Here is a 23,954-nt window from a genome sequence, read left to right on the forward strand (position 1 = left end):
ACTGGCAGGGCCCTGATGCCAGGGCCATGCCCTCATTGAGATCGAGCTCTCTCTCACAACTCTTTTACAATCTTTTGCAGCTCTGGTCACACAGGGGCTTGGTTACACTTAGGGGAACTGATTTTCCCAATTCCTCAGCAATAGTAGTACTAACAAAGACCATAATGGTAACAGGTGTGTGTACTCTTTAGCAGTTTATAAAATACTTTCACCACCATCTATTACTTGAAGACCACAACAACCTTCAGAAGTAATCTACTCTACTGATGGGACTAGAGAGAGAAAGTGACTTGCCTGGGGTCATGAGGTTCTGGGGGTCATTATGGTAGACTGGTCAAGTTCACATACTCTCAAGTCAGAATACCTAAGTTAAATTATGGGTTCTCCTTGGTCATGTTATAGGACCACCCAAACCTCAGTTGGCCCATCTGTAAACTGAGCCTAATTATAGAATCTGCCTAATAGGGTGCATCAATAGGCTTGGCCTGAGCCTGAGGAAGTGCCAGTCCACTGACCCACCAACCATGGTTAGGAAGAGAATGGCAGGTAATGGAACCTGCAGTGAGGGGCCCTTCCCTTGGCCAGGGTTGGGCAGAGCTGGGCCATGGCCAGCAGCCAGGGCTGACTCACCAAGGACAATGGCGAGCATCTGGGTGGCTTTCTTCTCCTTCTGCTGCGAGAGCTTCCTGCGGCTCAGGGTCTTAAGCGAAGTCCGTGTTTTGCCATTGGGCATGGACTGGATCTCAAATATCTTGGCAATCTTGGGGTGGTCTTTGGCATGCCCATTCTTCTCGGGTTTGGCAGGGCTGTCAGGAGTGCTGTGGAGGCCATGGTGGGATGGGTCAGGGAGGGTCAGCTGGTGGTGGCTGGGCGGGATGGGGCTGTACCGGGTCCTCTCAGGTGGGCTGGTGCTGGACAGCATCTCCATCTCCAGCTCCTGGGCTCGGCGGGCAGCCTCCTGCATGAGGCAGAGAGCTCTGGGTAAAGCCAGGCAAGTTCTCAGGCAGTCGCCACTCAGCCTTACCTGGACACACCTGGCCTATCTGGCCACACCTGGCCTCACAAGGCCCCACCGGGCTCTTCCCTATCTCTCTCTTCAGACTCCTGCAAATGCCACATGTCACTCTGTCAGAAAGGCAAGGAGGATGATCCCTCGGAGGCAGGGACTGCCTGGGTATAAGACCCAAGACCCACGGCAGCCCCTGCCTGCAGGGTCATCTGACCCCCTTCCCAGAGCAATCCTTATGCGTCCTCAGTAACCCCACACCATTTTAGGGGAGCTTGCTACCCATACTATTCTGTTTTATGAACTGAACAACACTTACTAAGTGTCAGCTAAGTGCCGGGTGCCAAGCTGGCTGCTGGGCATAAGTTACCAGTTGACATTCAGCGCCCGCCTCCAGGAGCTCCCATTCAAACTGCACAGAGGGCACCCCTGCTCTCCTGCCAGGCTGTCCTGGGGCACCTGCAGCAGCACTCACACACAGGCTCCATTTCTCCCACTAGACTGATCCAGGGGCCCCACTCTCCCTGCTGGGCTGGCCTGGAGGGCCCTGCCATGGATCCACCCATGGCCTCTCAGGTTCTCCCTCAGGTTCCCTGTTCCAGGCCTCAGGGTCTCCGCCCAAGCTGCTGAAATGCAGCCACACTGTATGCTCAGGTGGTAGAACTGGAATGCTACCTTGGCCCCATTCCTGAATCCCTGGTGGGCACCCATCTCCTAACTGGCTCCTTTGCGTCCTGCTCTTGCTGTGCAGGTGAATGGCGGGGGCCCTGCTTCCTGAGGACACCTGATATGGACTTCATGTGTGGCTCTTGGTGGGTTCCCTGGCCCACCCGCAGAATGGGACATCTGCTTGGACCCTGGTGCAACTCCAACTGGGCTAAGCCGGGGGTCTGCTGTGGCTCTGTACCTCTGGGCTCTACTCAGAGGCTGCCCTGCTCCCTCCCCCCAGCGCCAGCCCTCAGCCCCAGAACCTGCCTGCAATAAGGCAGCACATACAAGTGGAGAGCACAGCAGAGGCGTGGGTTTCAGACATCCAAGCCCGGGCTCAAAGATGTGCTCTCTCACTAACTATTTAGCCTTGGGTGAGTTACCTAACCTCTTTGAGCCTCTGTTTTCTTTAAAATGAAGATGGTTATGATCAATAAGACATACATCCCAGGGTTACTGTGAGGATTTGATGAGATAATAGGAACATGGTAGGTGTTCATTAATGGTAATAGCCATTCTTATTATTTTTAACATGTAATTAAGGCTTTCTCTCAACCATTTTTTTGTGCTGGGGTTACCTCTCTGCACCTTGCAGAAATTAGCTCTTGCTCCACACCTGTAGTGAGATATGCATGGTGAGTTGGGCCTCAGCTCAGGCAAAAGTGGGGGATCCCAGGAAGTGCCTCATCCTTCGACCAGTTGGTGAGGTTTCTGAGAATCATGGCAGGTGGGTTTCCCTAGGGGAATTAAGACCTGGCTGTGGGTCCCTGACCTAAACACTTACCACTCTCCGCCTGTTCACAGGGAAACTGCCATTAGACTTCATGATAACGGTGCAGAGTTTCATGTCCTCAGGGTGAGTACAGCTGCCCTGTGGAGTGAGCCAGCACACTGGTTATGACAGGGAGGAAATGGGGACAGAAACCCAATGCTGAATAGTCATAATGGCCATAGGAGCTCAGACAAGGGCAGGGAATAGCAGAGGGGGGCCTGCAGGCGGTAGAGGAAAGGGAGAAGATCAGTACTGTGATAAGAAGAGGTGGAGAGGAGGAGGGATAATCGAGCTCTGACTTATGGAGTATCTGCTGAGGTTCTGGCACCATGCTAGGCAGGCTCACAGCTCTCTCATATTGAATCCTGAGGACCACCATGTGAGGTCAGTATTATAATTCCCATTAACAGGTGAGGAAACTGAGGCTCAGAGAAATTAACCAAGTTGCCCAAGGTCACTCAGCAAAAAAGTGGCAGTGCCAGGATTTGAACCTGATGTGTCTAACCTCAAAGCTCTTGTTCCTTCTTGGCCCACATACTGTCTTCCTGAGGGATGGCTGAGTAGCGGGGAGAATTCACAAGACATAATGGGGGGTGAATGAAAGAGGGGCAGAGTAAAGAAGTGGGAAAGAACAGGGGAGGAAGGACGGGGTGTTCACAGAGGGGAGGAGGGAGATCGTGAGGGAAAAGGAGATGGGATGGAGGCCTCAGCAGGAGCGAAAGGGAGCTGGAGGGATCAGAGTGAGGAAAGGAGAAGTGAAGCAAAGAGGAGAGGAGCCCAGGAGAGTGCCAAGGGCTGATGCATTCAGAGATCTCCAAGCAAAGGCTTCTCTTCCCAGGTAGCCTCCACCACCCTTCCCACCTCCCATTCCTGGAAATAGAAGTCCCTCCACTGAGGTCCAAGCCTTCAAACAAAATATGCCCTGATTAACCACTTGGAGCTTCCCCAGCCTGCACCCCCTCCTGCTGTGGTGCCCCAGGTCCCCACTGACCACTGGATGACCCAACTCAACTCAATGATAGTTAAGTAGGGATGCTGGAGGGGAAGGGAATCTTGGGACCTTGAGTGGGGCCTTCAGGTTGGCCCTGAAAGCCCGGCTACTGCGCTTGGTGTTGACCCGCTTCCGGCGCCTTCGGAGGACAATGTAGATCTTGATGTAGACCAGCAGGGTGACGATAAAGGGCACGTAGAAGGAGACAACAGAGGAGTAAACCACGAAGGCAGGGTTGGCGATGATGCACTCACTCTGTTCTGGAGGAGGGAGAGTGTTAGGTGGGTGGGTCAGCTGGCCCAGGGCCCACAGCATGCAGAGAGGCCTTATCTCCTCCACCAAACAAGTGAGAACAAGGTTATGGAGACTATATTAGATGTCTAAGGCTGCCTGGAAATGTTAGTGCAAATAAACACACAGAGCAAATCAGAGCATTAAAAAATAACTATGGGTAAAAAGCTAAGCTGTGATCAAATGCTTCCAAGTTTTTCTATTAATATTTTCTCATTAGGCGTCATTAGTTTTGTCATCTATGAGCACACAAGTGCAGCCAGGGTATACAGAAAAAATACCTCAGGGAAATTATTTTAAGAGCATAAGCCATTATTCTAGCCTTCCCTGTATACTGGGGAGAGGTCTGCCACCTTTTAATTTTAGAGACAAGGTAACTGGGTCCTGTTTACTGAACTCACCTTTGTTCCACTGTGTTTCCAAGCTCCCTTCCAGGTCTAGTAGATGTCTGGCCTCTACTTCAGGGCTTTTCCAGATTAATCTGAGCATATTTAGGCCTATTTCCACTTCTTGCAATTCCCACAAGAGTGAGATTTGGTACTACACACTTTCACGGCTTCACTGTGCACTATAGCCCTGGGATGGTCTCCAGAGGCACACCTGCATTGCTTTCACTTCCCTCTAGAGTAATCTCGACACCACAGCAGCAGGCAGCTATGACACCTCTTCTGTCTGAGACACTTCGACTGCCTCCTAAAAGGCAGGCCATGGTGTGCTAGCCTCCTACTTGTTTCTGCCTTTTCTACTCCAGGTGGCTGAGGCCTGGCCTGAGCTCAGCTGGCCCTGGGGCTGCAGCCTCACTACATGAATGCCAGTGCCAGGGTGATGGAGGCCTGGGAGTCTGCCCCATGTGTGCATGCACACACACAACAGGCACATGTATGTAGTATGTGAGGCTATTTGGCCTAAATGAGGTTGAAAATGGCCAGACCTCCTGCTGAATCATAATCCCCACCCCTCACCCAACTCCACTGTGCCCCAGGTCATTGTTCCTCTCTGGCCCAACCAGGCATGACACAGAGTTGGGCTTGGCCCAGGAGACCCCCTGGCCTCAGTCCAGGGTGGCAATCAGACCCCGAATGGGTCTCCAGCATGTCTGCACCAAGGCTCAACTCCCCAGGACCCTGCACAGAGGCCAGCTGAGCCCTCAGCAGACAGCGTCAAGACTCACCTGTGTTGTTGAGTCCAAAGAGCAGCGGGCAGGAGATGGTGAAGGAGAGGACCCAGACGATGGCGATCATGACAGTGACCCGGCGCTTGGAGCTATAGCGCGTGTTGTAGAGCATGGGCATGGCCACAGCCGTGTACCTGCAAGGACACGGGATGGGGGCCCCTCACTCCACAACATGCACAACCAGAGACACCCCACTCTGGGGGTGGAGAGTTGGTCCACCTCCACGAAAATTGCCTGTCTACTCTAAATCATCCCTTCTGTCTGTCCCCGACTCAGACAGTGACAGTTGGTACTGCCCAGCTAACTGCTTAAGGACTAACTGGCTATGATTAATCCTGGACCATATCTTTTACTCCAGCCTTCCCACTTGGACATTAGGCTTTGTGAGGGGCCATTGCCTGGGTCTCTGTGCCTTTGAAACTGTACCTTCTACACCTGAGCTGAGCCAATGAAGGTGGAAGTGTCTGCCGATGGATTGGTAGCTGAGAGCAAGGGCTAAGTCCCATTCAGCCGAAAATAATAACAATGGCAATTGTGTATAATCCCTCACATTCCTCTGCCCAGTACTTCTCATACATTAGCTGGTTGCATCTTCCAAGAATCCTACAAGGAGAATAGGACCAGGGCCTCTTGCCTATATGTACAAATTAGTGAAAGGCTCTGAGGATATATCTTAGGAAGGTGAGCACAGCCTGGTCCCCCTTGGCCACATGCTCTGTGCTGGATATAAACCACATAATCAGACACTATTAACTCCAAATGGGTAGCAGTCATCATCCTTGGTTTCTAGACAATGAAAGTAGGGTTCTGAGAACTTCCATGATCTTCCCAAGGTCACCTAAGTAGAAAGTGACAGAACCAGGACATGAGTCAGAATCAAGCACTTTTTCTCTACACCGGCCTGGGTATGCCTAGTAGCATCACTGTCCATAGGATGGTACTTTCCCAGCCAGACACGCACGCACCTACACATACGTGTGTGGGCACACACATACACACACATGCGCAATGCACATAAACACATGGGCTCATAGGCCCAAAGCCAGCCATATAGTATCACAGACAGAGCCTGACCCTGAAGGAAAGGTGGGGCAGTCTGAAAGGGAAATGGCCAGGGTCGCCACTCCCACCCTGCCTGGGCTCACCTGTCGATGCTGATGGCACACAGGTTTAGGATGCTCGCTGTGCACATCATGACGTCCAGAGTGACAAAGATGTCACAGTGAATCCTGCTGAACTTCCACTCACCCACCACCTGGGGACAAAGCAACATAATAGGTAGAGAGTAGAGGGGAGATGAGCTCAGGCCTGGTAGCTCGGCTCTCCCGGGGGAGATCAGGCCACAGGCTCAGAGGGCAGCTGTGAGGGTCTTGTGGGTCTCCGCCTAGGGAATGGGGGAGCAGAGGGGCCCAAATGGGGGCCATGCCCATGAAGTCTGAGGCCCTTGCCCCTAGTCCCTTTCCTCCCAGGCACATAAGGCCACCTTGTACCCAGAACTATGCTAGAAGAAAGATGACCAATTTACACTGAGTACTTCAAATTTTTTTATCTGGAAAACATTTGTGTGATCACCTTGAGACCCCCATTTTACCAATAAGGAAACCAAGTCTCAGAAAAGTGCAGTGACTCGCCTGGTCACTCAGCTCAGTGTCAGGTCCTACTCTGGCCCAGGTTTCCGGGGAAACCTGGCAGCTCCTCCAGTGCATGGGATGGTGCATGGCACAGGATAGGGGCCCAACAAGTGTCGGTTAAGAACAATGGTGAAGACAATGGCCCTATGAAACAGGAAAGACACTTCTGCTCCTTGTTATGCCTGGAGAAGGAGAGAAGGACAGTCTGGCCTAGGGCTTCAGGAACACCAGCACGGGCTGGGGCGGGGGCTGCAATGATGCAGGGAACGATGCAACCTTGGGACGATGGGATATGAGAAGTCCAGCTCCCGGCACAAGCATTTTACATCCCTCCCCCACCCCCCACACATACCCCTACCCCCTTACACACACACACACACACACACACACACACACACACACATACTGTACCTGCCCCCGTGCACATCTGCACCCCACACTTCTCACACTCACACTCACACAGCAGGCTGGCCCTGGCAACTTTGGAAGTCTGGAGCAGCCCCATCCCAGAGCACAGTCAGGACAGAGAAATAAATGCAGCTTGGGCCTCTGCCAACAGGAGAAAAGAGGAGCAGGACAGCCCCCTCCTGGTGACTGAGCAGGGCAGGACCCAAGCTGCCGTTACAGCACAGCAGCAGGCCTTCTTATAACCTTGCTCATCCTCAGAGCTGCCCTCTTTTCTGCTCTGAGGCACGAAAACAAATGTTGGCATTTACGCTCAGCGATGGGCACTGCTGCTGCTGTTGTCCAGTGTGGAGAAACCAGCAGCTCCTCCTAGAAGACAGGGAGCCTCTCGCAGCGCTGCCTTCTCTGGGCCCCTCCCACGTCACAGCACAGGGGCCCCTGCGCCTCAGTGTAGCACTGACCATGTGGGCAGCAGCTGAATGTCTTAGGGGGTGTGCAGGGACAGAAGGGCTTCCCTGCAAAAACCGAAGTCTACCTTTTGGCACCACTGGGAGAGTTCTGGGCCCACCTGGCCCACTCCCCCCTTGAAGCTTCTCCTAGACTAGATCTTCAGAGACACTTTCCTGTCCCTGGGGATTTAGGTCTGAGATTGTCCCTCTTTCCTATAGGTCCTTGGTATATGCCAGGCTCTTCCCTAGACTCTGGAGAACAGTGATAAGCAGGACAGACAGGTTCCTGCCTCGGGGATCTCTCAATCCCCTTTCGCAAAGGCTTTTCTGGAGTGAGAATAAGGGTGGCTTTCCTCCACGGTTTCAGGAGCAGCTGTTCTAGGACATAGCTGGGGAGCTGACTCAGAGACACAAGAGAATGTGTTGGTAGCCACTGTTTCTAGAACACCTACTGTGGGCATGTGCTTTATCTCATTTACTGTTCTTAACATTCATGCAAAAGGGACTGCTTGTGTCCAATCACAGATGGGGGAACAGAGCTCAGAAGGGTACACCCAGCTAGGGTGCAGCAGGGCTGGAATCTGAAGCAAGTTCTGGGCAGCACAACCTACACTTTCTCCTAAGCTATCTTGGGAAGGTCCATCAGGCCTGTTACAAAGGAAATAATTATGTAAAAAGTACTAATTAAATGAAGTGTGAAAGGAAAGATTGTAATTGCTAGGGTAGACAAATTTGGGGTCAAATTTGAAAATGGATTTGCCCAAGATCACCCGGTGATTTAGGAGCAGAGAAAGAAACAGACCCCAGGTTTTTCTCTGCACCTTTGGACACCATACATTCACATTCTTTTTTTTCTTTTTTTTTTATCCTCACCCAAGGACATGCTTATTGACTTTAGAGAGAGGAAAAGGGAGGGGAAAAGAGTGGGAAAGAAATACTGATGTCAGAAAGAAAACAAGGAAGTTGCCTCTCATTTGCGCCCTGACTGGGGACTGAACCCTCAGCCTAGGTATATGCCTCAACTGGAATTGAACCTGCAGACTTTTGGTTTATAGGACAGTGCTCCAACCAACGAAGCCACACCAACCAGGGCACCTTGACATTCTTGCTCACATGAAGCTGAGACTGGCAGGATGGGCCTTGAGTTAGCTGATTAAGTCCTAATAATAACTAGCACATATTAAGCACTTATGTGTCAGGCACTGTTCTAAACACGCACACTGATATCTGTGGAATGTGACAGCAAGCCTCTGAAGCTAATAACATGGATGCCACACCTCAAAACCTCAAGCTTTGCCCTCCGCAGCTTCACACACTTTGTTTCTCTGCCTGGAGGGCAGGTGCCTTGGCTCCCTCCCCTGGATAATTCTTCTGAAAACATTACTTCTTCCTGCCCGACTTCCTTGTCCCTATGTGCCAAGTCCCATGCCCCTATGTGCACCCATATCTCCTGTAGGGACTCTCCACTGTCACCTCCATCAGCAGTCTGCTCATTGATGGCAGACCAGTGCTTTCGACCTGAACGAGGGTGTAGGATATAGAATTGCTCAGTACATGTCGAATGAGTGAATACGTAACTCTGAGGTCTTAGTCTGTTCACATTTCAATTTCATCTCTTTATCTGGAAAATGCACACAGTAAAACTGCCCCTCAAAGGGCTGTGAGGTTGAAATGGCATGGTACCTGCAGACAGGTGGCCTACGGCCCTCTTCTCTAGAACTTTCTCCAGGTGGAAAGTGGTAGAGTTGGGGATTGAACCCCTCCCACTCCAAAAGCAGTATACTTTCCAGATACTGAGTGGAATGAATATGAGTAATGCACATTGAGTTCCACGTTAGACAGGCGCTGACATGACAGGCTACTGGAGGCACTTAATATCGCTTCAGGAACAAGATGGAAGACTCTAGGCACAGCAGATGGTTGCAGGAATGCTTTGACAGGATGTTGGCATTGAGTGAGACTCCACTTGGAACACTCTCTAGGGACAATAAATCGCCAAGACTATGTCCTGGGAGTAGGGCCCACTGTCCAGCTCTTGTAGGGGTGGGAGACTATGGGAGAGTTTGAGCACAGCCCTCTGAGATGCCATTCTCCACCCTGCCCTCTGAACACTGAGTTTTCCCTTGAAAATAAAGGTATGTTTAAAATATCTGTTCAAAGGACTCAGAGATCGGTAGGAGCCCCAGCACAGCCCAGTGATCTGGATGACCTTAGCATTGGTCATCAATGCTAAGCAATGTTAAGCAATGCTTAGCAGCTTTAACCTTACCACAGCGAGTTTGGGTAGAGGCAGTGGGTCTGACAGCCCCAGAGCCCGTGCCCACATCCCTGGGCAGAGCACACCTCACTCTGGGGAGAGGGTGCTTCTTCGCCTGGGTATGGGAGGGTCCTCTCTCTATGTGTGGACAGGTGCGGCACTTTTACGTAGTGCTTATTATGTGCCTGGTTCCATTCCAAGCATGTTTATGTAGTCATTCATTCAATTTTCAAACAGTGCTATGAGATAGATAAGGAAACAGACACAGAAAGAGGTCTTTTTTCCTGATGGTCTGAGGCCTGGACCTTGCTTTGAAAGTGAGCTGGAAAGGACCGCGAATTAAGAAGGGGCTGTGCAGGGAGAGGCCTCAGACAGCACATGGGCCTGGCAGAGCCTAGGGGCCTCGTTGACATTGCAGTCACGGAGGAATTGAACCCCTGGCTGTGGCACCTGTATGTTTTTATGTTGTTTTGTGTCTCTTGTTTGTTTCCTTTTGGTTCTTCCTTAACATTCAGTCAGGTCATTTTGGAAGTCCCAGCCTGTTTAGGCTGTGCTAAAGGAAACCAGAGAGTGATGGCCCAGAGCTCCTGTGGGCCAGTGTGGTGGTGGCAACAGGAAGCACAGGAGCCCCTGCGGGGAGAGGGGACAGGGAAAAGGGCCACTTTTGACCAGCTTCCCCTCCCCACTGCAGCTTCTTCTCCTTGAGGACTTCTCTGCACCAACCTACAAAGGTTTCATGTTTTCTTTTAAAGGAAGGGCTCACTGCCATGGCACAGGTAAACTCCTCTCTAGCCCAGGGCAGGAAGGCAACAGCCCAGTGATCTTGATGACCTTAGCATTGGCTCTTCCCTGAACACCTGGTCGGATTCCTGTGCAGCCAGACTTCATCCCAGAATCCTGGGCAGAGAAAGAGGCAGGATCCAGCTGTGCCCACTCACATCCCCAGACCCTTCCACATCTGCCTGGCAGCTCTGAAAAGCATCCACCTGGAGGTGGGTCCACTTAGGGGCTTCTATCAGTGGCTTCTCCCTCTGCTATGTGATCTGGGTGAAGACAGGCAACTTCTCAAAGCTTCGATTTCCTCTTCTGTAAAGTGAGAAGAGTGGTATATCGACTCCCAGGATTAGCATGAGTGTTTGCTGGGTCTGTGTCTGAAAAACGCCTGGCACTATGCCTGGGCCATAGCAGGGGTTGCATACTCGCTATTCTGAAGCACAGAGCTGGGCTCTGTCCTGGGCCAGGCAACAGTGACTCTCTGGTCCTTCCTGAGGCAGGGGCTGCAGCACAGTTCACAGAGGCCTCTAACTGTGTCCCAAACACAGGTGCTAGAACAAACTGGGGAAGAGGAGAGGGAGAAGGAGAGCACAGAGCAGCAGCCCACATTTTTGAAGTGGGGAAAGAGAATAAAGAATTCAGGCCTGGAAGCAGGAACATCTCCTGTCCTAGGGGGTCCCCATCAATTATCCCCATTTCCAGCAGGACCTAATGAACCAGCTCAGGGGCCAGACAGTGCACCAGCTTGGACCTGGCAGCTGTGTGTTGCTGGAGGGGCCACCGAACTTCTGTGAAATGGTGATAACAACATCAGTTTCTCAGGGCTGCTGTGAGGACTCAACTGGAAAAGACTGCATGTAGACTTAACACAAGGCCTGGAACCTACTAAGGACTCTCTCACTGGTAGTTGGGATTGTTAAGGAGACAATTTACCCATTTTATAAGGAGAAAAGCTGAGCCCACAATGGAGGAAGAGACCATCTGAGAAAGCACCAGGAAACTTGTGGGTGGAAAGCAGTGAGGAGCCTGGACTCAAGGCTCCAGCACTGTATCCTCTGGAGAAGGTGCTGAGTAAGGAAGGGCCCAGACCTACCTCCAGGTAGACAACCCAGGGCATGACAAGCGTGGCTACAAGGAGGTCTGCAACAGCAAGGCTGACGATCAGGTAGTTGGTGGTGGTCTGCAGTGCCTTCTCACGGGACACAGCCATGCACACCAGCACATTGCCGAAGACGATGATGAAGATGAGCAGGGTGAGCAGCATGGCATAGTAGTTGTAGTGGGGCTTGTCAGTCTTCCCTTCAGACCCATTAAAGGGCCGGCTCCAGTTCTGGCTCTCCAGATCGTCATCGTACCAGGACAGGTTCAGTGGATCCATTGGGGTAGCAGGGCCACTGGGTGGCCAGGCTCTGGCCAGGAGAAATGGACACAGGGAGTGAGCAGGAGGACCTCCCAGAGCACGCTGCCTCCCATGGAGGACTCTGGAGCTAACACCAACCACTAGATGTTAATAGAGAGAATTCTCAAGCCTCAGAATGTTAAGTTTTGCATCTAAAAATTTTCCTAAAACATTGAGGCCTGCTGCCACTGTTTTGCTAGCAAGTTCTTGCAGATGGTAAAACAAATGAGCAAGTATAATTTTTTAAGAAGTAAAATAAAGTAAATGTGCTTGAGAAGAGCTGACCATTCATTCATTCATTTATTCAACAAACGTATATTAAGCACATCCCATTCACCACACACTTAAGTTCATGTGGAGGTCCAGCTTCTCATGGTAGGAATAGAAATATGCATTCACTTATTCTTGCTTCTATAAATATTTATTGAGCACTGTTCTCATAGTTCTAGAAACACAGGCAGGAATGAAATATACATGATTCTCCAACTCACAACCTAAAATCAATAATAGCCAATTAATCAAGCAATTAAATCTGTGAGTGGTAGGCACTAGGAAATGGAATGGGGAGAGGGACACATAACCTAGCTTAGAGATTTAAAGCAGGCTTTCCAGAGGAAGTGATGTTCAGCAGATGCCTGAAGGATGTGTAGGAATTAGCCAGGCAAAGAGTTGGGAGCCAGGGGAGGGTCTAGCATATGGAATTAGCATATGCAAAAGACAGAGCCAGAGAGCAGGTGCCAGGGTGGAGGCAGAAGGAGATGTGGGCTAGCTGAAGCATGGAGGGACTTGGAATGAGTTAAATCGGGGAGGCTACAATAGCTGAGACCATAGAGGATCACAGATGGCCTTACAAGTCATACCAGCAGTTTAGACTTGAGCCTAATGGCAGTGGGAACACCACAATCAGATTTGCCTCTCAGAGAGAGATTCTGACTGTTGTGTAGAGAACGGAAGGGTGGGGCCCAGCAAGGTGGCAGCACACCAGCTGAGGGCTATTGCAAGAACCCCAGAGAGAGATGCTGAGGTCTGCACATGTGCACTGAGAACCCCGAGGAATGGGCATCCCATTCCATGGGGGGGAAAAACATCCTGAAAGAGGTGTCATCTGAGATGAATGAAGGAGGAGGAGTTAGCCAGGCAACCGAGGGGGTAGGGGGAGATGTTCCAGCCAGAAAGAACACAACACAGTCCCAAACAGCAAATAGTTCTATTAGGCAAAAAGTGTAGGGCCTGATGGTGACAATGGGGAAAATTAAACTGGAGAGCCATTCATGGGCCAGATGGGGCTTTGTAAGCTTGGGAGCTCCTGAAAGGTTGGGTGCAGAGGACTGACTCCATTGGATTGGTGTTTCAGAGAGGTCACTGGCTGCTACAGTGTAGAGGGGACCTTGGGGGGAAGTGAGGTGTGGCTGTAATTCAGGTAACAGATGGTGGTTGCCCAGATGAAAGTAGTGGGGATGAGAATTCAGAGAAGTGTTCAGAGTCAGTAGCTGACCTGGAAGTCAGGTTCATGGAATTTGGTCATTGCACAGATGTGAGGCGGGAGGAGCACTGGGGGCAACGAGGGAGAGAAGTTGCCGGGGATAACTGAATTTCTGCATTGGGTTCTGGGAGGCTGGCAGTGCTGCTCACTGAGAAAAGGGAGCAGGGGGCTCAGAGGCAGGCTCGAGAGGCATTGATGAGCTTGACAGCCTGTGTTTTGGTTTTGATTGAAACATAATGCACATATAATAGAGTCGGCTTTCCTGTTAACAAGTGTTCCTATTTCACACACTGGAATTAAATTTATCAGTTTTCAAGGCATTCTGCACAAAACACGGTGATTTTCAGGTGCTATGGTACCCACGTAGATTTGAAATGCTCCAATCTATGCCATTCAGGATGAACATTCATCCAAATCAGGGCAGAGGGCACACTAGCCACAACAGGTCAGAGGGGACCCCCACCTCTGACTTGGGAGAAGGGTCTGCCCCCCTCTACACCCTCATCCCTCTCTGGCATACCTGCTCTGCCAGCTCTCAGCAGAGGAGTACAAATGATAGCCTACCCAGCAGGACCACCTGAAGTCTCTGGGGAAAGCAAAATGTCTAATTCCATGTGGGATGCCATGGAATGCCACCCATGCAACAAGTCTTCCCACTCAAGGTAGGGAAGCACTGTGTCCTATTGATGCTCTCTTCTGCAAGCAGAGTGGGCCCTCTTCTCATGTGGGGCACACAGCAGGAGACCTGGACGTGTGTATTGACCAGGCAACAGGGGCTACTGCTGCCAGTCATTTACTCAGCATCCACTGAGCCTGCTGGGCAGAAAGCACGGAACCAAGGAGTGCTGGAGGCCTGGAGACCTGGAGGTGCTTACCAGCATCCTGATGGTGGCTCTCTGCCCTTCCTCCCACTCCCTCAGTCCCTCTCTGGGTAGGGCCAGAAGCATCTGATGGGGCCTCTCAGGTCTCTGTCGTCCCCACCCAACCCATTCTCTACACCCAACCAGACTTATGTTCCTGCAGCACCATCCTGAGCTTGCCTGTGAGGATGGCTTTGTTTACTTGTAGAGGATTTGACAGTTTGCCAAGTTCTTTTCCATTTTTAATATACTATCTCACTTATCCTCAAAACAACCTCTGAGGCTTGTCACCATACAAATCAGAAAAGTGTCTGGAAAACTTCATTTCCTTTTTCTCCAGTCACCGAGTCCCTACATATCCTTCATGGCAAGCTTGCCCAGAACCCTCCTGCCCTAGGGCCTGTCCCAAGTCTTCCTAGCTGGATCTTCTTCCTCCCTCCTAAAGGCTTCTACAGCATTGCTTCATGATTTTGCTCTGGAACACACCCCATTTGTGAGTCTGTTGTTTTCACTGGGGTGTTAGCATCTCAAGATTACACCATGTGTTGTTATGCCTCATCTTCTTCATGGAATAATCAAAAGAGCATACTAGCTCATTCTCATCCAACTCCTAACACTGTGATTTGCAGGCAGTAATGATCCACAGAGATTTGCTGAACTGAATCAAAGTCTCTGTGAGTGCACCTGGGAAGAACCCCACACACATACTTGAAAGTAGCTATTAATATAGGCCACCTGATGAACAAGAGTATGCAGCCCGAGTATCATGTGTGTTGCATGTTGTTTCCCCAGGAAGCAGGCTGAGGAGCAAATTAGCATGCAGGAAGTTTATTGCAGATGCTCTCAGGCTCAAGACTTGCAGGGAAGTGAAGGAAGCAGGACTGGGCAGAGAAGTCAAGCTGCTTTGCAGTTACACCACAGGCCTAAGGTCCCCCCCGCAAGATCCCACTCACCCCCCGCAAGGAGCCTTGCCAAGTTGCCTGGTTGCCTGAATTAGGGCAACAGAGTCAGGCCTTTGTCCCCTCTCATAAGTCATGGGCTGTCCCAGAGAAAGGGTGTGGATTTGAGAAAGGCATCTGTCTTCAGCAGTGGGCAATCACCAAGAAGGTGGACCTAACTGTGAAGTGCCCTTTGTCGACACTCCCAGCAGTCAGGGAAGGAGCGCATTAGTTGTACAGGGGATCCTGGTGGCACACTGCAGCACCCACTACAGTGGATGTTTAGAAATCAGAGAGGACATGGCTGCACATGGGTTGGCTGGGGTGTTCATGGAAGGCTTTCTGGAAGGGGTGAACTTAAACTGGGACTTGAAATTGTGGGTACAATTTAGATGGCAAATATGAACATTGTAGGTCAGGGAGGGAGGGAGGGGCTAGGGCGAACACTCATTCCTCAGGGAAATGGTGAGTCCTTTCACTCAAGGCTGGATAAGGATTCACTGTTGCATTTAATTTTCCAATTAGTATTTATTCTCATTCTTGTTGATTTTTGCTGAAACAAATGTAATACGTTCACATTATAGAAAAAAAGGGAAATCATGGAAAATGCCTAAATGCCTATAGACCTTATTAACATCTTGGTACAGGGTTGTCTTCTGTGTCCTCTGCACCCTTCATACCTGGGGCTGACATTTCTCACCAGCAGGGGCTGCCCAGTGCTCTCACACAGTACCAAGCCAAGCAGGAATTCAGACATCAGCAAATCCACTCCCACAGATAAGGCCTGTAGCACGAGAGGTACTAGTATAACATAGGGGCTGAAGGCCAAACAACCTGGATTCAAACCCCCACTGTACCTTTACTAGCTCTGGGATCTCAGCTATTTGGCTTTCCTGAGCCCGTTTTCTCATCTACAAAAGGGAGACAGCAATTATTGTCATGAGGATTGAGTAAGATGATGCATGTGTGGCCAGCACAAGCAAACCCTCAAGGAATGTTAACTTTAAAAACCAAACCAAGCAAAAGAATGAAAAGGAAAACAAGAGGCAGTGTGTGTTCCAGAGCCATGGCTGCAGGGTATATGTGAGTGACCCCTGGGATGGGCTAGCAGCTGGCCCGGCAGATCCAGCCCTCCCAGCCCACCTGCTATATAGTCAGCGACTGTCACAGCAGTCACTGTATTTCCTCAGCCCTGAGACAGAATTCAGTGTAAAATGCCCCATTGTTTCATGTATTCCTAGGGAAAAAAAGTGCCATCAAACCCCAGTAAGCTCTAAGAAGGGGTCAATCGTAAAATGAATTCTGATTTCAGAGACATTAAAATGTTGGTGGGGTGTGTATCAACTTAGGATGAATAAAATACAGTACCTGCATCTTCTCATTTGGGAGGCCTGAGAAATCCTGCCAGCCCCCAGGGGTCCCCTGATCCTCTTCCAGCACCACCCCTTCCTCTTTTCCTGCTACCCATGGGAAGACAGAACAGGGAGAGGCCAGGCTGTGGTCTTTCTCCTTCCGGGGGCTCCTGGAAGACCCCTCAGATCCCTACCCTCCAAGCTTCTCCATCCAGGTTGTCTTTTGCCTGTGAGGAGGGGAGAGCACCAGGTCACCTGGCCTGTCCTGGCTCCAGAGAAGCCAGGCGAAGTCAATGCTCCCCTGGCATAATTGGGGGATGCCAAGCCCGCACAGCAGCCAGCACCCTAGCCTTGCCAGGATGGTCTAAATGTCCTGTGTTTTTTGTTTCGTTTTGTTTTTAAATGGAGATTAGCTAAATGTATAACCCAAGCTGAATTATTCTTAACTGCTAGAAGACTTCTCAGATATATAAGATCACATTATTTTTAGTTTTTTTCTGTTGTCAGAGTAAGCATTTTGATTTGGTGTTATGAAAATACAGTCAACTTGCTCGCCAACCTCCATACGTGATTCACCTTTATCTTCCTCTCAGGTGGTTCCTGCTTCAGGTGTAAAAGCTCCAAATCACAGCTCCCAGTCACTGAGCATTTAGTGAGCACCAAATACACACATGGTCACTGCCATTTCTTCCCATTTAGCGGTTTAGCTACATAGTCCTGTCTCCTGGGAGAGAAATGGATGATCTAACCTAGCTGCTGAGGACACCCCAAAATTCATCTTTTGAAATTCTATCCCCTTCCCTTCCAACACGATGTTATTTGGACGTGGCCTTTGGGAGGTGGTTAGGTCTGCATGAGGTCACCAGCGTGTGGCTCTCGTGATGAGATGAGTATCCCTACAAGCAGAGACACCAGGAAGCTTGCTCTTGCCCCCTCCAATGCCCTGTGAGCACCTGGTGAGAGGCAGCCATCTGCAAGTCAGGAAGAGGCCTCACCAGGACCCGACCGTGCTGGCACCCACTCTTGGACCCCAGGCTCTGAACTGTTGGAACACTCACTTCTGTTGTTGAAGCACCCAGTCTATGGTATTTGGTTACGGCAGCCAGAGCTGACACAGGTGCTGGCAGGTACCAGGTCTCACTCAAGCACAAGGCTGTCTCTCCCCCAAAGCACCATCTTCATCTTCCCTGTGCAGCAACACGGTGCGCTGCTGCTCCCCACCCTGCCTTCCCCTGATGGGCTGCAGGCTTCTCTTTCTCAGATTCCCTGGCGTGTGGGGAAAAGGAGGGAGCCAGGTATGGGGGAAACTCCTTTGTGGGTAGCCTGCAAGCCTCAGCCATCACAAGCCAGAAATCACCTGGCCCTCATCTGCCTCCAGCACTCGTGGCCCTGCCCCAGCTCAGAAAGGCAAAGGTCTACTGAAAGATCTTCCAGAACTACCCATCAAGTTCTCCCTAGCATCTAGCCCACCACAGCCTTCTGCAATTTTTGCTATCTTCAGAGGTACACAGTGGCTTTCCAACAAGACATATGGGATGAATTGAGGTGTGTGCATTACCTGGGCAAGAGGAATGGGGGGCTTGCCTTTCCAGCCTCAAGCTCCTCTGCCATTTATATTTGGTGCCTCACAAATGGTACAATTTTCTGTGTGTGCCCTAATTTGAAAACTTGCTAGCTCTGGGGATAGGGAGCAGGGACAGGAGGGGAGTAGGTGTTGCAATGAGGATGATGGGGGACTCAAGAGTTGGAACATTTTAGTTTCAGATAAAAGCTAATAAGCCTAGTAATAAATGTATGTAAAAAGCTATTTTTCAGGAACTGCAGGTACGACCCACCCTGACTCCAGAAGACCCCAAGCGATTGACCTTTGTGCTCCAGAGGAGACGGTAGCAGTCAAGGTGGTGTCAGAGCCATTGTATTCCAGGGAGAGACAGTCCACCGCCCAGGACACAGATAAATAAAATCACCCAGGACGTGGGACACAGGACATAGATAAGGAAAATCACGGTTCAGTGGATGAAAGGATGTTAGGGAAATTGCTGGACTGAAGCTTTTATCTGATTAGCCTCTTTCCTGAGTCCCAAATCCCTTACCTACACTTTTGCCCCTTATAAAAAAAATCTGGCTTAAAAGGAAATGTAGGACTGTCTGTTAGGGTACAAACCCACCATCTTCTCAGATTGCTAGCCATCTGAATAAAGTGCCCATAAAGACTCAATCCCTGTCTCTTCTTATTGGGTCTGGTAGGTGACAGGCAGCATGAATGCCAGCTTTTCTGGTTTCAAGGAGGTGGGCTCACACCCAGCCTGCAAATAGAAACAGCTTCTGATGAGTATGCTGGGGTTGGGGAACACATGGACGGGGCCTTTGAATCTCCAGTTTGAGTGTGTCCCCTAACACTGACACTTTCTCTCAGGAAAAACTTGGAGGCTATTGTCACCCTTGGTCACCATCTTGCTGGGGTAGGGTCAATATCTTAGGGCAGCCTGGAACCCTGGAGAACAGCTGGCTAGTCCCAGAGGAGAGAGGAGAGGATTCCTTTTCTCTGGTTTTAATTTGATTCCACCCTCCAGCAAAACTCCAGGGCACAGGGACCAGAGGTGGGGCTGAGAAACCCTTGGCGCAGTCTAAACTCAGGCAACCCTGTTCCCGTATCTGCCTCTTCTGCAAGTTTGGCATTTGAAGGAATCAAATTGTCTAATTAAAATTTAACAATCCCTTATCAGGCTCGTGGCGGGTGAGACACTAGCTGTCTTAAACACATCATTTTTATCCTCTTTTCTAAGACTTAAAGCATTTCACTGAAAAAGGAGGGGGGCACTTTGCATTTGCATTTCAAAAGCAGCTTGTTGGAGTGACTTCAGCTGGATGGGAATTGGGAGTGAGTAGGTAAGGACTCCTCCTCAGACCCCACACTTCGAGCCACCCCTGCTCTTCCAGTCAAAGATCCAGGCTGTGTCTTAGGGGTGGGCCCTTCCCCAGATCCCCCTGTAGCTCCAGGAAGAAAGGGTGGAAGGGAAAAAAGAAGGGAAGGAAAGATCTGCATTCCTTCCTATTCCAGAGGGAAAAGAAGAGTCACTGAATAATGCCTTGCTTACTGCCCACAAGGGCTGCCTCAGCAAGGGCAGAGGAGCCAGGAGCCCAGGAGCCAGGACCTTGGGCTCCCAGAGCCCTAGGCCTGGCAGCCACAGAGCTCCTGAGAGTTCCTGAGAGTGTCTTCTGGGCCAGACCTTAACAAGGCCCCTGTGTGGGTGGAAGGCAGAGTTCCATCTTATCTCCATGGAAAGGCCTGCAAGCCCTGGGGTGGGGGAGGGAAGGATGGTGGGGAAGGGTCTGTGGGCAGGGGTGGAGGAGGAGGGAGATGAATGTTGCAGTGGAGAACAGGGAAGTTTGAGTGGAACAGAGGAAAATTGTAACAGTGGGGAATTGTAACCCACCCCACCATTCTTTTGACTGTGTTTCTGTAAGTGCTGACTCTGACTAATGTGTAGCTTGTAGATGAACAGATGTTTGTGTAAGGAGCCTAGGAACTAACTTCAGAAGATGCAGACCCCGACCATCAAGCATCTCAGCTCTGAAAGATTCACTGACCTTTGACTGTGGAGCCAGGATGACTAAACCAGGATGACACACACGGGACTGTCACGTGCCTTATTAGAGTGGACTGTGCTCATCTGCATGTGGAGAACTTGTCAATCCTCTCCCTTTATCTCTTTGTTCTGTTTCCCTGTCCCTCCTTAGAAAAATCTCCGCTTGCACTGAGATGTGGAGATGGGCTTTGAGACATGAGTCTCCCATTTTCCAGGTGGCCAGCACCTGAAAATAAACCACTTTCCTTTACATCAGCACCTGTCTCTTGAGTAATGGCTTTCATAGCGGCAGGCGGCAGACCTGCAGCCCCGTTACGTGAGTGAGGGGGGGGCGATGGATACTGTCATGCCTAAGACACCCCCTCCCACCGCCCTGAACATCTTTCCCAGAGTCCCAAGCCAGACATGTCGGGGAGTATGGTGGTGAGGCTGGGGGCCTGGCTCAGGCACCAGTATTCACTCTGGAGGTTCCTATTTAAGGAGAGGGACACCCTCCCCTCCCAGGCACAGGCAAGGTCTGCTCCCAGAAATTCCTTGGCTCCAAGTGTTCAGGGAAATGGTGGGGGTAATCCACCCCCTCACTGCGGAGGGGGGACACATGTAAACTAGACCTAGGCTAGTGAGGAAACCTGCTCTCCAGTGGCCTGGGTGGGGGAGTGAGGGGGCAGGAAGGAATGCCACCCACTGACACCACCCCCCCTTTGTGCCCCCTCCAGGCATGGTGAGCCTCCCTAGTCCAACCTGGAGTTCTGCAGGGCAGCTGAGCAGCAGTTGGGGAAATTGCCTTGATTTCCTCAGAAAGTGTGGAATAGCTTGGATGAATCTCTCCCATTCTTGCTCTCTGGCTGTGTCTGACCCCACCCAGCTGGAGCCAGGAGGGTAGGCATGGTCTTGAGGGCCCTCAGTGGCCCAGCCTGAGGTTCGTAACCCAGTCACCTGCTCAAAGCTCCCCCCGCCGCCAACCCGTGCTCGCTGAAGTTGAACGTAGACAGGCAGTCCCCCTTGCCTCCCACCTCAGAGCAAAGAAAAGCTCTCCTCAGATGCTCATTCAACTTCTTGTCACAAAGGCCACAAACCTACCACCACAGGCACCCCTGCTCCCTCCCCTTGGGTTCCAATGTCCCTTCCACCAGGGCTCAGGATTCAGTCCTAGCTAGCGCCCTCCTCCTCCTCAGCCTTCAGGTCAGCCCTTTCACCAGGACAGCCTTCCTGACACTCTAGCTCCGAGCCACCCTCTCACTGGATGCTCTCACAGCACATGTGCTCCTCACTGACACTCATCACAGGGGTAATTAGGTCATTATTTGTTTAATTATTTGTTTAGTGTCTGTTCTCTTGCCAAACTGTGAACTACACCAGCTTAAGAATCATACCTGGGGTGGTTCCAGGGCAGGGGACATTTTTGCCCTTGTACGCCTGACTGAGGTGGAGCCCTCCCTTTACACAGACAAATCTGGGTCTGCCTGGGCCTGATGAACAATGTCAGCCTCACCCTGATGACTCCCTGAGGCCCTGCCGCACCACAAAGGTCTGTGGACACCCAGCAGGGGACAGCTAGACTTGGTGTACCCTAGGACTTTTGCAGAGTGGCTCAGGCCCAGCACTGGCACCAAGTTTGAACCTGTATTAGTCTGGTGAGCACCACTCACCCCTACCCGGTGACTCACTGAGAACCTACTTCATGTGACTTGAGTACCACCAGGGGCTCTTTTAGTGACTGAGCCTAACAGACAGCCAGGAGGCACAGGCAGATGGAGGTGGATCTCTGGGCACCTTGAGACTTTTGCTGACCTGCTCCTGGGCTCAGTACTGGTGAAAGCTAGTCTTGGTGTGCAACTTGGTCCTTCCCATGCACACTCAGGCCCAGCAGAGGCAGCCACAAATTGCGAATTGCCTTGTAGCTCCAAATAGGTTGTCCAGGGTCAGTCACAGGCAGCATCTGGCATTGACATGAACCACAGTCCCTTACAAGAGGCCCCCAAACCAACACACCCAGTGGCCAGCTTTAGACAACATCACAGCAGGATCCAATTGGCTCCACAAGTGGCATATCTAAAGGGAGATCTTGGCAGGCACCAGACCCGGCTAAGGCAAATCCCACTGTGTGTGTCAGCACCTGCACAGCAGCTCATACACTGGGGTCGGGGTCAATTCTTCCAGGCAGCCAGCCTGAGGGTCAACCCCATGTATGAATAGGCCAATAGCACTCAAGACTCAATTTTAACAGGAGGGCTCACATAACCAACACAAGAGTCATTATCAAGGAGACTGCCACTGGGCCCCACCTACTATATTAGGCCACCCTCCCAAGACTGGGAGAAATAGCAGCTCTATCTAATACATAGAAACAAACACAAAAAGTCAGCCAAAATAGGGAGACAAACATGCTCCAAATAAAAGAACAGGAGAAATCCCCTGAAAAAGAGCTAAATGAAATGGCAGGAAGTAATTTACAAGATATAGAGTTCAAAAAAAAATGATCACAAGGATGTTCAAAGAACTTACTGAGAAGTTGAAGAAACTTAGTGAGAACTCTAACAGCATATAAAGGACATAGAAACCATGAAAAAGGACCAGTCAGAAATGAAGAATACAGTATCTGACATGAAGAATACACTAGAAGGAATAAACAGTAGGTTGGATGAAGAGAGTTGAATCGGCAATTTGGAAGACAAGGTAGAAGAAAACACCCAATCAGAGCAGCAGGAAAAAAAAATCCAAAAAAACATGAGGATAGTTTAAGGCACCTTTGGGACAGACAACATGAAGCATAACAACATCTGTATCATAGTGGTACCAGAAGGAGGAGGGAGAGGAAGAGATTGAGAACCTATTTGAAGAATTAATGGCAAAAACTTCCCTAGCCTGGTGAAGAAAAAAGACACACAAGTCCAGGAAGTGCAGAGAATCCCAAACAGCATGGACCCAAAGAGGCCTACACTGAGACACATAATAATTAAAATGCCAAAGGTTAAAGACAAAGAGACAATCTTAAAAGCAGCAAGAGAAAGACAGTTAGTTACCTACAAGGGAGCTTCCCATAAGACTGTCAGCTAATTTCTCAACAGAAACATTTCAGGTCAGAAGGGATTGGCATGATATATTCAAAACAATGAGAAGCAAGGACCTAGAACCAAGACTATTTCACTCAGCAAGGCTATCATTTAAAATTGAAGGAAAAATAAAGAGCTTCCCAGAAAAGAAAAAGCTAACAAACACCAAACCAGTATTACAAGAAATTTTAAATGGTCTTCTTTAAGAAGAAGAAGAAGGAAAAAAAAGAGGAACATAGTTATAAAGACTAAAATGGCAATAAATACATACCTATCAATAATCACTTTAAATGTAAATGGCTTAAATGCTCCTATCAAAAGACATAGGGTGGCTGAATGGATAAATAAACAAGATATATATATACACTTCTTCAAGAGACCCACCTCAAAACAAAAGGTACATACAGACCAAAAATAAAAGGATGGGGAAAGAAATTTCATGCAAATGGAAATCTAAAAAAAATTGGGGTAGCAATACTTATATCTGGCTAAATAGACTTGAAAACTAAAGCTATAGTTAGAGATAAGTAATGTAATTGAAGCAGTAATCAAAAAACTCCCAACAAACAAAAGTCCTGGACTGGATGGCTTCACTGATGAATTTTACCAAATATTCAAAGAAGAACTAGCATCTGTCTTTCTCAAACTATTCCAAAAAATTAATAAGGAAGGATAACTCCCAAGCTCATTTAATGATGCCAGCATTACCCTAATTCCAAAACCAGATAAAGACACTATAAAGAAAGAAAATTATAGGCCAATATCCCTGATAAACACAGATGCTAAAATCCTCAACAAAGTATTAGCAAACTGGATGCAGC

The 23,954-nt window shown here is 50.0% G+C and overlaps 1 protein-coding gene across 2 annotated transcripts in view; it reads right to left on the reverse strand.

The window, feature by feature from the left end:
• Positions 1–23,954, reverse strand: part of DRD2 (dopamine receptor D2) — a 72,438-nt gene that overhangs the window by 1,888 nt on the left and 46,596 nt on the right. For both annotated transcript variants that reach the window (XM_053925518.1, XM_053925519.1), the window contains 6 exons: positions 11,552–11,867; positions 6,088–6,197; positions 4,940–5,076; positions 3,547–3,737; positions 2,499–2,585; positions 631–958 (listed from right to left, as the gene is read on the reverse strand). In XM_053925518.1, the coding sequence (XP_053781493.1) occupies positions 631–958; positions 2,499–2,585; positions 3,547–3,737; positions 4,940–5,076; positions 6,088–6,197; positions 11,552–11,836 (1,138 nt within the window). In that variant the 5' untranslated portion in view covers positions 11,837–11,867. The remainder of the gene's footprint in view (positions 1–630; positions 959–2,498; positions 2,586–3,546; positions 3,738–4,939; positions 5,077–6,087; positions 6,198–11,551; positions 11,868–23,954) is intronic.

The sequence above is a fragment of the Desmodus rotundus genome, chromosome 5, assembly GCF_022682495.2.
Source record: "Desmodus rotundus isolate HL8 chromosome 5, HLdesRot8A.1, whole genome shotgun sequence".
Classification (NCBI taxonomy): domain Eukaryota; kingdom Metazoa; phylum Chordata; class Mammalia; order Chiroptera; family Phyllostomidae; genus Desmodus; species Desmodus rotundus.